Source organism: Lactuca saligna, chromosome 2, assembly GCF_052625555.1.
Source record: "Lactuca saligna cultivar CGN05327 chromosome 2, ASM5262555v1, whole genome shotgun sequence".
In the NCBI taxonomy this organism is placed as follows: domain Eukaryota; kingdom Viridiplantae; phylum Streptophyta; class Magnoliopsida; order Asterales; family Asteraceae; genus Lactuca; species Lactuca saligna.
In genome coordinates this window covers 36,643,224-36,657,153 of record NC_136418.1, presented here as the reverse complement: position 1 = coordinate 36,657,153, position 13,930 = coordinate 36,643,224, and the positions used below count along the sequence as shown (strand labels likewise).

General features: G+C 32.0%; 1 protein-coding gene across 2 annotated transcripts; it reads left to right on the top strand.

The window, feature by feature from the left end:
• The first annotated feature begins 832 nt into the window (after positions 1-832).
• Positions 833-12,332, top strand: LOC145030863 (DNA glycosylase/AP lyase ROS1-like). 2 transcript variants are annotated; one of them, XM_078979298.1, is made up of 18 exons: positions 833-1,033; positions 1,579-3,133; positions 3,887-4,288; positions 5,306-5,396; positions 5,482-6,151; positions 6,246-6,325; positions 6,806-6,890; positions 6,976-7,067; positions 7,268-7,336; positions 7,830-7,949; positions 8,795-9,202; positions 10,153-10,189; positions 10,277-10,334; positions 10,495-10,634; positions 11,167-11,232; positions 11,348-11,462; positions 11,634-11,672; positions 12,148-12,332. In XM_078979298.1, the coding sequence occupies exons 2-18, from the start codon at positions 1,705-1,707 to the stop codon at positions 12,264-12,266; spliced, it is 4,020 nt and encodes a 1,339-aa protein (XP_078835424.1). In that variant the 5' UTR covers positions 833-1,033; positions 1,579-1,704; the 3' UTR covers positions 12,267-12,332. The 2 variants fall into 2 exon arrangements, with proteins under 2 accessions (XP_078835424.1, XP_078835425.1); XM_078979299.1 differs by having other exon boundaries at positions 833-1,052.
• Positions 12,333-13,930: the final 1,598 nt, after the last annotated feature.

Here is a 13,930-nt window from a genome sequence, read left to right as displayed (position 1 = left end):
ATAGATCAACGTAAATAAATATATATACATTTATTGAGATGTTATAAAAAATAGAAAAAATTAATTATTTATTATATCAATGTTATTAGTACTTATTGTCCATATTCAAACAAGAATGTATACTACCTTGACCGAAGCTAATAAGCATAGAAAAGTAAAAAATATATACACTTAAATAATAGAAAAATGAATATTTATAGCAATATATAGTATATAATTTAATTTTAAAACAAAAATATAAACTTATTTACAAAACTTAATCTTTTTAAATTAATAATTTCTTTTTTTAAATGTACTTACCTGTCTACCTATCTAATAAATTTTTTTTTTTGTCACGTGACATATTTATTTTAAAACAAATTTTTAATCTTATTACCAAAAATATTATCTTTGTAAATTAATATATGGTTTCAAATTATCTTATTACTCATTAGGATTTCAATTTATTAATAGTGTCTTTTTTTTTTGTTTATTATTCGTTTTTTTATTTTTCTTATATATAAGTGGATAATAAATTATTAAACTTTAGTAATTAAGTATAAATTATTTTTCTATTACTTATTAAATACTTACAAATAACAAGGTTAATAAAAAAAAATACAATATTATTATTCATGAGTTTTTCTAAACTAGGATATACAATCAAATATAATTCTATTTATTAGTTATTAATATAAACCTAGTTATTAATTGTATGCAAAAGTAATATTTCGATTCCTAGAATTCATAAACCTCGAGACTCATTATCAGAACGCCACGTACGTTATTTAATATCCTTGCCCCTAATCATATTAAAATAAGAACTTTGCTATTAAAAGAATTTGCTGTTAAAAGATTACTGCGAAAAAGAAGCCATGAATAAAAAAGCCACTTCTCTTCTACTGTGTTTTCTTCTTGCTTCTAATCTTCTCCCACTCTCTCTTCTTCCATGTACACTCTGCTTCCATTTTCATGGCTTATTTTTTCGCCGCCGATCACCGACTGAATTAGATCTCCGGCAACAAAACCTACTTCAGCGACGACTCCGATCAACGTTAGCAGCTTTTTTCACCGTACTTCGTTTTTTCCAGCATTCGTTCAGATTTTCACACAAACTGTGTGTAAACTATGTGTTTTCGTTCTCGAATTTGTGTTTCTTTCAATTTATTAAACGGTCGGATTTCTGCAACTAAGTTTCATACTGTATGCGCGTTTTTTGGGAGATCTGTTGGTTGAAGGAGCTATTTTCGTGTGAAGTAAATGAATTTGACCAACACTTCCTCCCTAACTGAAATTTACTTCCGATTTTACAAATTCAAGCTTTCACATGATATTTTCCTAATTTTTCTCCCTGTTTTCTACTGAAGATTCTTTAGTTTTGAAGCTAAAACTTAAAATGTATAGAAAAAAATAGAAAAGGCAAACACAAATTTCGATGACCAGATAATCATGCACTTCTGTCGTTGAAAACTTCAATTTCATTTGTATCGTTTTCATGGATTTCACCAAAATAATTGCGTAAACGTAGTCACATCAGTTCTATTCTCTTTCTGTCCAACTTTTATCTTATTTCTATAAATATAATTTCTGTTTCTGTAGATAATGTTGCAAAAAGGATTCGAATAATTGAAGTTACGGCACTGTAAAAGCTGAAGATGCTTTTTCCCCATTCTATTTTCATGAATTCTTCATAAAAATAGTTGGGGAAGAAGAACTGGTTTGATAATGGATATAGGGAGAGAGAGTTCATATGAAGGCTACCCGGTTAATGTTTGTTGGACTCCAACCACCCCTGCAAATCCAGATGTTTCAGACCCAAAATCAAACTGCAAAAATGGATCTGAAGAACAGCTTGATATGAATGCTGCCATGTATAATACGTTTTTGATCGATAATGTCTGGAAGAGCATTCCTTGTAGTGATCTGCTTGCACTTGCAGATGCTGCCATCACCACAAAAGTTTCCGGTGGTGGATGTGGCGGCATTGGTGGCGGTGACACCGGATTAATCATGCAATTTGGGAATCAAGATACTGTAAGCAGCAGCAGCAGCTTCACACAACAATGGCAGCCTGATGGAACCAGGTACTTATTTGATCTAAATTCACCTCCAATTGCAACAGAACAAGAAGAATTAATCACAAGCATTTCCACTCAAGTAACACCAGTGACACCAAAGCAAACCATTAGAACAGATGAAGATAAAGAAAAACAAGATGAAATGAGGTTTGATGTTGAACAATTACAGGATGATGGTTGGGAATTGGAGGTAAATGAGGAGTTTGAAGAGGGGTCAAGTGACGATTTTAACCTCAAGAAAACGCCACAACCGAAACAAAAAAGAAGAAAGCATAGACCAAAAGTGGTCACAGAAGGTCGGCCAAAAATTACAAAAAAGCCATTGGCTTCCTCCACAAAGAGGAAATACATCAGGAAGATTGTAAATGAAACTATTACAGTTCCAAAAACTAGGAATACATGTAGGAGAAAGATCAGCTTTGAGGAAGAGGAGGATTTGCATACAGGAGTTTGGTCAACCGGGCAGTTGACCGGAGACACAATACATGGAACTCAAACCCTGGGCCCCATTACCCCAAACAAGTCAGAGAAACCCGAAAAGGGTATCAAGCACACATGGTCAAGAGCAAAACGACATATCAGTTTTTCACAAAAAGATGCTAGAAATGACACCGATGCATGTTTTAGCAATGGTGAAGAAGAAAGGGGAACAAAACGAGAATTTGAGTCTTTGGAAGCATATTTACACTTTCCTGAAAGTTACAAGAAAAAGAGAACCACAAAGTGTCGGAGCTCCATCACATCAAGGGCAATTTCGTCCATTTGGTTTCCAAAAAACGATAGTTTCAGCTTTCAAGCTCTTCGGTTTAAGGCTCGTGAAAGATCAACAGTTTACAAGCACATGTGGGGATTTGGTCATGTGGGGAGTGTGAGAAAGAAGAGAAGTAAGGGTGTAAAACGGATGCGTGATTTGGCTTCATTTGGTGGAATATGGTTGAATCATAAGAGAGCATTAACATGCATGGAAGCTCTTTCTGCTGATTTTGGTGTTAATATATCAACAAAGAAACGAACAAAGAGAAACTCTATTGTGTCATCTTCATATCATAACCACTACTTCCTCACAAACCATCTAGGTACTAATCAATGTCTTCTTTTAATGGTATCAATCTTTTATGCCCCTCCTAAAAAGATGGCAAAAGACATGAATGCCCTTTTCATCCTCATCATTGGAAGTAGCCTAGCAACATGATTTGGATTAGGAGTGATGTCAATGGGGCAAATTTTGCATTTTTTTGTCCCACCTAAAAAGGTGGAATGCAGACTCCCTCTCGATCTCTCGTTTGTGCAAAAGACGTAAATGCCCTTATTGCCCTAATTATGACATTGTGTCCCTAGAAAGCTTGCTTGGCATGTGTTGGACTCGGACCAAGACTAATGTCATTGGAAAAAAAAAATTTAATTTTTTTTGTCCACCCAAAAAGTTTTGAACTGAGACTCGCTCTCGATCTCTGGTCTGTGCAAAAGATGTAAATGTTCTCCTTGTCCTCATCATCGAAAGTAGCCTCGGAAAGCTTGTGTTTGACATAAAAAGCGGACTAAAGATTCACTCTCTATCTCTCGTCTATGCAAAAGACGTAAATACCCTCCTCGTCCTTATCATTAGGAGTATCCCAGAAGGCTTATTTGTACTGCTTTTGACATGCATTGGACTGAGACTAAGAGTGAGACTGGTGTCAATGAGACAAAAATTGCATCTTTTTATCCCTCCCAAAAAAGGGGTCATCTGTACAAAAGACATAAACGCCCTCAGTGTAAAAGCGTGTCTAGTATTGTCCCATGAAGAACAAGAAACTACATGATTTTTTTTCTCTATTCACTTGATGCAGGTTTTCATCCAGGTTTTGGATGGAAAACCACATATGATATCAACTCACTCATAAATCAATTCAAGAATTTGGACATCAACAACCGAAGGGTGGAAAAAGATGGACATGCACTTGTTCCATACTTGACAAGATTCAAGGAGAAGAATGGAATCGTTTTATATCAACAAGATAGAAGTGTTGTTCCTTTTGAAGATGATTATAATCCATTGAAGAGAAGAATTCCACGCCCTAAAGTGGATCTTGATGAGGAAACAAGTAGAGTTTGGAGACTTTTGTTGGAAGATATAAACAGTGAAGGAATAGATGGGATAGATGATGATAAGACAAAATGGTGGGAAGATGAAAGAAATGTATTCAAGGGGAGAGCAGTTTCCTTCATTGCAAGAATGCACCTTGTCCAAGGTGATGTTTTTTTTTTGTTGAGTAAATTACACGAATGGTCCCTATAGTCTTGGGTAATTTGCACGTTTGGTCCCTAGTTTATTTTTTTAACTCGGAAGGTCTCTACTATTTGTTTTTGTTACGCGCTTGGTCCTTGTCTTACCTAAAAATACTATTATTTAAATAGGAAAAGTGGTGGGTTAGGTAAGGTAAGGTGAGGGGTGGGGTGGGATTGGGGTGTGTTTTTTTAAATAAATTAAAATATCAAGGGCAAAATAGTCTTTTTTAGGTAAGATAGGGACCAAGTGCGTAACAAAAACAAACAGTAGGAACCTTCCGAGTTAAAAGAATAAGTTAAGGACCAAACACACAAATTACCCTAAACCATAGGGACCATTCATGTAATTTACTCTACTTATTAACCATGCTGATAAAATAAAAAGAAATTAATTTTACTAAAGGATTAATGTCATAATTGGGTAATCAAGTATATGTGTTTTGATGTAAATGGGTTACGAATTATTTCTTTTTGTTAACAAAATACCATTAAAATAAGGGTTAATCTCATAAAAGACCTTATATAGTTTTATCTTGTGTTTTTTCCGGATTAAACCTCAAAATTTATTTTTTTCATTTTCTCTAATCTGGCCCTTTTACTCATTTTTTTCCAAAAAGAAATCGTAAAATGTGTCGAGAAAAACTAAAAAAATTTAAGGTTTATTTGGAAGTATTTAGAAGGTTGATGCTTTTTTCGGAAAAAAAAAAAAATACAAAGTTGAGGGCTTTTTCGGAAAAAAATGAAAAAATACAAGGTCTTTTTTAGACAATTTTTTTTGAGGTTTAATCCCGAAAAAAAAACACACAAAATATAAGGTCTTCTATAAGATTAAACCTTAAAATAATGATATTTTAGGCATGTTCATTACTTTAACTTTTAACATACTTAATCAGTTAAACCTATAGTTTTTGCACAAAAAAGACGTTAATGCCCTCCTAAGTCCTATCAAGACTTTTACCAAAATGAAAATTTTATTTCAGGGGATAGACGTTTCTCTTGTTGGAAAGGCTCAGTTGTAGACTCAGTTACAGGTGTTTTCCTTACACAAAACGTATCAGATCATGCATCAAGGTATAGACTACATAAATATTATAAAAAACTAAATACAAATTCATACACTGAATTTTTTTATATATATATTTGTTCATTTTTTCAGTTCAGCATTCATGTCTCTTGCTGCAAAATACCCCTTAAAGTCAAAAAGCATCCATGAACCCTTTGAAGATGACAAATCAATCAAACCCATAAAAGAATCATGTGATTTTGATATAGAAGAATCCATCACATGGCATGAAGAAAATCCAGATCAAAAACTAGCTCAAGATCTTAATTCTATGACCCTAAAAAACTCTGATTCATATGAAGAAAAAGAAGTTGTTCATAGCAATGAATATATTGACCAAAATTCATTCCATGATCATCATAGTGGAAGTGAACAAAGTGAAATATCAACAGAATCTACAACCCAAGAAACACAGAATTTAAACTTAAACATTATCTTTAATCAAGAAACTCAAGAAAATAATTTTGATGTACAAAAAGCTATTTCAGAAGTCACTGAAAACAACAACATTGGGGAAAGTTCAAGAGGTTTGAATGAAGATGGAAAGCTTGTAACAAAAAAGGGTAAAACCGGAAAAGAGAAAAAGATTAAAATCGATTGGGATAGTTTGAGAATTAAAGCAGAAATTAATCATAAGAGAGAAAGAACACCAAATAATATGGATTCATTGGATTATGAAGCATTAAGATTAGCAGATGTTAATGAAATTGCTGACACTATAAAAGACAGGGGTATGAACAATATGCTTGCTGAAAGAATTAAGGTACACCTACATTACATATATGTTAATGTAATAATGTCATTATTTTTTTCTTTTGTTTTGAATAAAAATTTATTTTAAAAAAAAATCTACATAGGATTTTCTGAATCGACTTGTAAGAGACCATGGAAGCATAGATCTTGAATGGTTAAGAGATGTTCCACCGGATAAAGCCAAGTAAGAAAAATAACATCAAATTTATATTACTTTTTTTTTAAAATTACATGAATGGTCCCTATGGTTTGTGGTAATTTGCACGTTTAGTCCCTAACTTATTTTTTTTAACTCGGAAGGTCCCTACTATTTGTTTTTATTGTACACTTGGTCTCTGTCTTACCTAAAAAGACTATTTTGCCCTTGATTTTTTAAATAAACACACTTCCACCTCACCCTACCTACCTCATTCTATTTAAATAAATTAAAAAATCAAGGGCAAAATAGTCCTTTTAAGTAAGACAAGGACCAAGTGCACAACAAAAACAAACTGTAGGGACCTTCCGAGTTAAAAAAATAAGTTAGGGACCAAACGTGCAAATTACCACAAACCATAGGGACCATTCGTGTAATTTACTCTTTTTTTTTTCTAAATCTATTATGAATTAATGATATGTGAGATAAGAAAATCAATGATATGAATTTATATTGTTTTGGTGTTAGGGAGTATCTACTGAGCTTTAGAGGTTTGGGGTTGAAAAGTGTGGAGTGTGTACGCCTACTTACACTTCATCATCTTGCTTTTCCAGTAAGAATTAAAGAAATAATTAAAAAAAAAATTTTTTAATTATTGTATTTTTCTAAAAATAAAAATTTGGTATGTGATTAATTAGGTTGACACAAATGTGGGGCGTATAGCTGTAAGACTTGGATGGGTACCCTTACAACCACTTCCTGAGTCTCTTCAGTTGCATCTTTTAGAATTGTAAGCTTTTTAGAGCTATTTTTGATGATGAGGATTAGGAGGGCGTTTACGTCTTTTGTACAAACAAGTCCCGTTACTTTTTACTAGAGACAAAAAGTTGCAATTTTTGTCTTACTGCATGTCAAACACAGTACAAGTCTGTTTATAAAAACATTTGGGATTATGAAAAAAAATTATAATGTTTATATTTTTTTTTACAGGTATCCGGTTTTGGAGTCTATACAAAAATATTTGTGGCCACGACTTTATAAATTAGATCAAAGAACTTTGTAAGACAATTTACATATATTATAAAAAAAAAACATATTTACATATAGAGTAAATTACATGAATGGTCCCTATGGTTTGGGGTAATTTGCACGTTTGGTCCCTAACTTATTTTTTTAACTTGGAAGGTCCCTACAGCTTGTTTTTGTTGCGCGCTTGGTCCCCGTCTTACCTAAAAAGACTATTTTGCCCTTGATTTTTTAATTTATTTAAATAAACACACCCCAACCCCACTTCCACCTTACCTTACCTTACCTACCCCACCTTATTCAAATAAATAAAAAAATCAAGGGAAAAATAATCTTTTTAGGTAAGACAAGGACCAAACGCGCAACAAAAAATAAAGTGTAGGGACCTTCCGAGTTAAAAAAATAAGTTAGGGACCAAACGTGCAAATTACCCCAAACCATAAGGACCATTCGTGTAATTTACTCTTACATATATTATAAAGAATATCATTACATTTTTTATAATGTTTGATGGCATGATTGATAGGTATGAATTACATTACCAGATGATTACTTTTGGGAAGGTTTTTTGTACAAAGAATAAACCGAATTGTAATGCATGTCCAATGAGAGGAGAATGCAGACATTTTGCAAGTGCATTTGCAAGGTTTAAGTTCTACCAACATCTCTCTTTTTTTAATTCAAATATTCAACATTTTTCTTTTTTATAAAAAATTATTATGATGAGTATTTTCACAACTCTTATAAACATAAAGGTCATAATCTCATATTCTAAAACAACCATGAAAAAAATATGTAAATGCCCTCATTCTTATTATCGAAATTAACCCTAGAAACAAAATTTGCAATTTTTTGTTTCACCCAAAAAGGTAGGACATGGATCTTGATATCTCGTCTATGTAAAAGACATAAATGCCCTCCTCATCCTCATCATTAAAAACTAGCCCTAGTAAGGTGGGATAAAGATCTTGCACTAGGACTGATGTCAATAAAACAAAAACTGTAATTTTTTGTTTCACCAAAAAAGGTGGGACATGGATCTTGATCTCTTGCCTGTGTAAAAGACATAAATGCCCTCATCCTCATAATAAAATATTAGCTCTAGAAAGATGGGACAGAGATCTTAACATGCATTGAACTAGGACTAATTTCAATGGAACAAAAGTTCAACTTTTTGTTTTTCCCAAAAAGGTGGGACATGGATCTTGATCTCTAATTTGTGTAAAAGACGCAAATGCCCTCCTCATCAAAAATAGCCCTAGAAAGGTGGACGAAGGTGGGATAGGGATATTGATGTTCATTGGACTAGGACTAATTTCTGATTTCTGTAAAAGACATAAATGCCCTCCTCATCCTCCAAAAAGATGTCATAACCCATAATAGGATCTGTTACGATATTATTAACCAAAAATCATATTTTATGAATTTCCCATAATTTATTATTTTTTTTTTTGGTTCTCAATCTATCAATAATCAAAACTTTCACAACAGTGCAAGGCTTTCCCTACCAGCCCCAGAGGAAACAAGAATAGTAACTGCAACAGAAAACAAACCACCCACCGGAATCATCACCGACCACCACCACCACCTGCCGCCAGACTCCGACATCCAAAACCACCACCCTATAATCGAAGAACCAACAACACCAGAGCCAGAAAAGATGGAAGAATTTGATATGGAGGATTTCTGTGAAGAAGAAGAAGAAGATTCTGAAGAAATCCCAACAATTAGACTTAATATGGAAGAGTTTACACAGAACTTGCAGACTTATATGGAAAATAATATGGAACTTGAAGAAGGTGACATGTCAAGGGCATTAGTGTCATTAACATCAGAAGCTGCTTCTATTCCCACACCTAAGCTTAAAAATGTCAGCCAGCTAAGAACAGAGCATCAAGTGTAAGTATACATGCTTTATCCTATTTGGAAATATATATATATATATATATATATATATATATATATATATATATATATATATATATATATATACAAAAAAGGACAAACATACTTTCACCTTTTTTTTTATCGATTTAGTCAAAACTTTTTACTATAGTTATTAAACTATTATACATTTTGAAAAAGGTTAAAATACAGAAAAAGTGAAAAACACACTTTTATGATGTCACATTTTATCATATTATTTTTTGGGTTAATCTCATAAAAGACTTTATATTTTGTGTTTTTTCCGGATTAAGCCTCAAATTTATTTTTTTACTGAAAAAGACCTTGTATTTTTTTTCATTTTCCGAAAAAAACCTTCAACTTTGTCTTTTTTTTCAAAATAAAAACCTCAACATTTTTTTTGAAAAAAAATGACTAAAAGGGCCAGATCGGAAAAAATGAAAATATACAAAGTCTTTTTTCAGTCAAAAAATAAATTTAAAGCTAACTCTGGAAAAAACACAAAATATAAAGTCTTTTATGAGATTAACTGCTTTTTTCTAGATTTTCTTGAAAAAGCCCTCACATTTTACAATTTTTTTTGGAAAAAAAATGACTAAAAGGGCCAAGATTGGAAAAAATGAAAAAATACAAGGTCTTTTTCTGTCAAAAAATAAATTTGAGATTTAATCAAGAAAAAACACACAATATAAGGTCTTTTATGAGATTACCCCTTATTTTTTTCCAATCAAACCATAAAAGTTTCAAACACATTTTCCAAATTAACCAATTTGACATGATATAACAGAGGTCAAAATGATCAATTTGAAAAATTTTCTGAAACTTTTATGGTTTGATTTTAAAAAAATAAAGTATATAAGTGGTTACTTTTATTTATTTATTTATTTTGTAATTTACTGTTTATAAGAACAACATATTTCTCACCATTATATCAATGTTAACAGATATGAGCTTCCAGATTCACATCCTCTCTTGGAAGGGGTAAGCATACATTTTGGAAAACACAATTTTTATTTTCATTAAATTTTTTTTTTTTTTTTTTCCAACAAATGTTTCTCTAAATTCCAGCTGGACAAACGAGAGCCTGATGATCCTTGCTCATACCTCCTTGCAATTTGGACACCTGGTAAACTCCTACTATTTTACTTTCAATATTTTTTTCTTATTATACCATTTAAAATTGCTTTGTATTTAAATTACAATGTTCTAATTAAATAGATTTTTCAAAGTACAATGTTGTAATAGGAAGAAATTAAATTTGCTATTTTTTTTTTTTTAAATAATAGGTGAAACTGCTGAATCGATTCAGCCACCAGGAGGACAATGTAGCTCTCAAGAATCTGGTAACTTATGTCATAAAGAAACATGTTTTTCATGCAACAGCATACGAGAAGCAAATTCCCAAACTGTTAGAGGAACACTCTTGGTAAAATTACACTTTTACCCCTACGCTATAATTGTCATGTTTCCTAAAATTAACGGATCAAAGACTAAAAACGTTAAGAAACAGTGAAATAGGGATTAAAAAAAAAGGATTCCTTTTTGGACAATATTCGATTAGTTTGATATAACTCAGGGACCAAAAGTGTAATTTATATCTGATTTATTATTGTCCCTACACTATAATCGGCATATTTCCTAAAATTAATGAATCAAGGACTAAAAACTTTAAGAAATAGAGAAATAGGGATGGAAAAAAAAAGCAAAAGGATTCCTTTTTGGACAATATTCGAATAGTTTGATATAACTCAGGGACCAAAAGTGTAATTTATATCTGATTTATTATTGTCCCTACACTAATCGTCATATTTCCTAAAATTAACGAATCAAGGACTAAAAACGTTAAGAAACAGTGAAACAGGGATGAAAAGAATATTTGAATAAATCGATATAACTCAGGGACCAAAAATGTAATTTATATCTGATTTGGATCTTATATATATATATACAATGAATAGATTCCATGTCGAACTGCAATGAGGGGGAGCTTCCCACTCAATGGCACATACTTTCAAGTTAATGAGGTAATATCAAACTACTTTAAAAAACACAATATGTCTTTGATTTAAATAAGATAAGTAAATAAAAATAGATCGCTATATAAAATTTTGAATTTTTTTTTTTGGTTGAAATGTGTAGGTGTTTGCAGATCATGACTCCAGCCTTAACCCAATTGATGTCCCAAGATCTTGGTTATGGAATTTACCAAGAAGAACAGTTTACTTTGGAACTTCCATACCAACAATATTTAAAGGTAAAAATACATAATAGGATAAATAAATCATACAGAAAACGAATCAAAGTAAAAGTGTTTTTCTGTTTTTTTATTATCTTTTTTTCTTACAGAATATCAGTGTAAAAAGTTGATATTAAAGAATTCTACCTATACTGACTGTGTATTTATATATCAACTTTTATTTACTAGGCTTGACAACAGAAGGTATTCAATACTGCTTCTGGAGAGGTATGTAGAGATATATATAGTTTCTAATTTATATAGTTTAATAAAAATCTTTGACTAATAACAAAATGCCTAAATTGCCCCTTTAGTAAGATACGGGAAATCTCCGATAATGTCTCAATATTTTGGGTCAGTTTACGGTTTAAATGTTTAATTCTAACATTTATATTTTGAACAAAAAAGTCCCGATTATCTAGTTTTATATAATAATCTGTTATTTTCTGTTGAAAAAAATAAGGATTGTTTCGTTAATTTAGGCAAAATATAAAATAATTGGGTATTTTCTGTTTAAAAAAATAAAAGTTGGGATTAAACCGTAAAACTGACCCAAAATATTGAGACTTTGTCGGATTCCCTCATTCATGAACAACCAATCTCAAAAAAAAAAATGGTCCTTAATGCAGAAAAAAAAATGCGTCAGTATTTTCTAATTTATTTTAAAAAATAAATATTAAAAAAATATTGTCTCATCTTTTAGGGTTTGTTTGCGTGAGGGGATTTGATCAGAAGACACGGGCCCCACGTCCCCTAATGGCCAGACTACACTTCCCAGCTAGCAAATTAAAAAGATCAAGAGGAAGAAATGATGAAAATTAGATATATATAAATGGATGGATGCACATACATTTGCTGATTAAAAAAAAAAAAAAAAAAAAAAAAAAAGGCTGACTAATGACATGGTTTATGGTTTAGAGATGATAGAGGCACAATGGCACATGACTAATTTGTAATAATAAAAAGATGGATAGTGTGTTTCTCCATTTGTAATTACTTTTAGTGATGTTAATGAGTTTTTTCTTCAAAGAACCTACTACAAAAACATGAAAGCATATTAGGGAAAATAGTAAAAACATATTTTGCTTAGTTTTTTTTAACCCAAATAGTAGAACATATTTTGCTTTGATTTTTTAAACCCAAATAGTAGAACATATTTTGCTTTGATTTTTTAAACCCAAATAGGCGATTTACAATAAACATAAAAACCATTATATTTCAGTTTGATTAATGAAAGTCATCCAATTTTGACACTTTTTTTTACTTTGGTCATAATGGCATGCTAGCTACAGTAAGTTATATGGTCATACTAGAAAAAAAAATTGTCAAAGTTTACCAATTTTAGTGGAATTTTTAGTGTCAAGGTTTAGTCTAAGAGTTTTTTGTTGTTATCTGTAGTATAAATAATAGTCCACACGGAAAAAAATTGTTAAACTTTGGCTTTCACTAACCAAATAAAGTCATGTTTGTTTATCTCTTATTATTGCCTTTTAATAAGCCACATGTCTGATTAAGAGCATTTGTGTACCTCTTCTTTGATCTCATTAGTTTCGTCGTCCATCAAAACTACGTACTCTTCTTTCTCGCTGTCTAATTGTTAGTAGATCCTGAATCCAGAAGTTAACTCCAACTTTCATTATCTTTGAGTTAATTAGTTGTTAGCGTTAAAACAACCCAAAATCCGAAGCCCATTTAACAAAGGCCCAACAAAGAATGTACGCGGGGCGTACTCCTCTGGTATGCAGGGCATACTCGTCTAGATGTTGACCACCATCAGGGTGGTTGACCCAGTACGTTAGGCGTACTGGATTTATGTTGGGCGTACTCAACAGTTTGTCAAAACCTTATTAAGTGCTTAATGGCTTAAGCACTTAAGCCTAAACTTAAGATCCAGAGACCTAACATGCCTAGGATCCATAAAGACATGAACTTTATCACTTTTAACGCCCATATAATTCTTAATGCTTGGTCTTAATCCATTAAGACCTTATTTCTCCATACATGGGACACATACAGTTAATGGGACTTCATTTTTATCATTCAAGGTCCCTTCAAGAGTCTAGAAGGACAGCCATTTTCGTCCAAATCACAACATGCACCACCTTATGGCTTTTGGGACAAGAAATGCTTCTAATAAAGTAAAATGATGAGATCTATGCATATATGCATAATGTTTGGAACTTTATACCTTCTGGAGCTTCTTAAACACAAGCTAACTTTAGATCTACAAGCTTGATCTTCTTCTCCAACACTTTGATGCAATACCTTCCTCTTAAAGTACTCAAGAACACACCAAATAAGCTTAAACACACAAAGGAAAGGCTAGGGTTTGGGGAGGAAGAATGCAATCTGTGGAGGCTGAGGTAAGGGAGGTTTTGATGCTTATATAGGCCCCAAACCCTAAATATTAAGGTTTCACTCTGACATTAGTACGCCCAGTGTACTAAGGCGTACTCTTATGTACGCGCAGCGTACTCCCTCTTGGC

What these genes read in the sequence shown, in the direction of transcription:
- LOC145030863 (XM_078979298.1), top strand. Translation starts at nt 1,705, where the DNA reads ATGGATATAGGGAGAGAGAGTTCATATGAAGGCTACCCGGTTAATGTT. An exon ending in TGCTTGCTGAAAGAATTAAG is followed by an intron (nt 6,152 to 6,245) that starts GTACACCTACAT and finishes AAATCTACATAG; the next exon opens with GATTTTCTGAATCGACTTGT. An exon ending in AAATTAGATCAAAGAACTTT is followed by an intron (nt 7,337 to 7,829) that starts GTAAGACAATTT and finishes CATGATTGATAG; the next exon opens with GTATGAATTACATTACCAGA.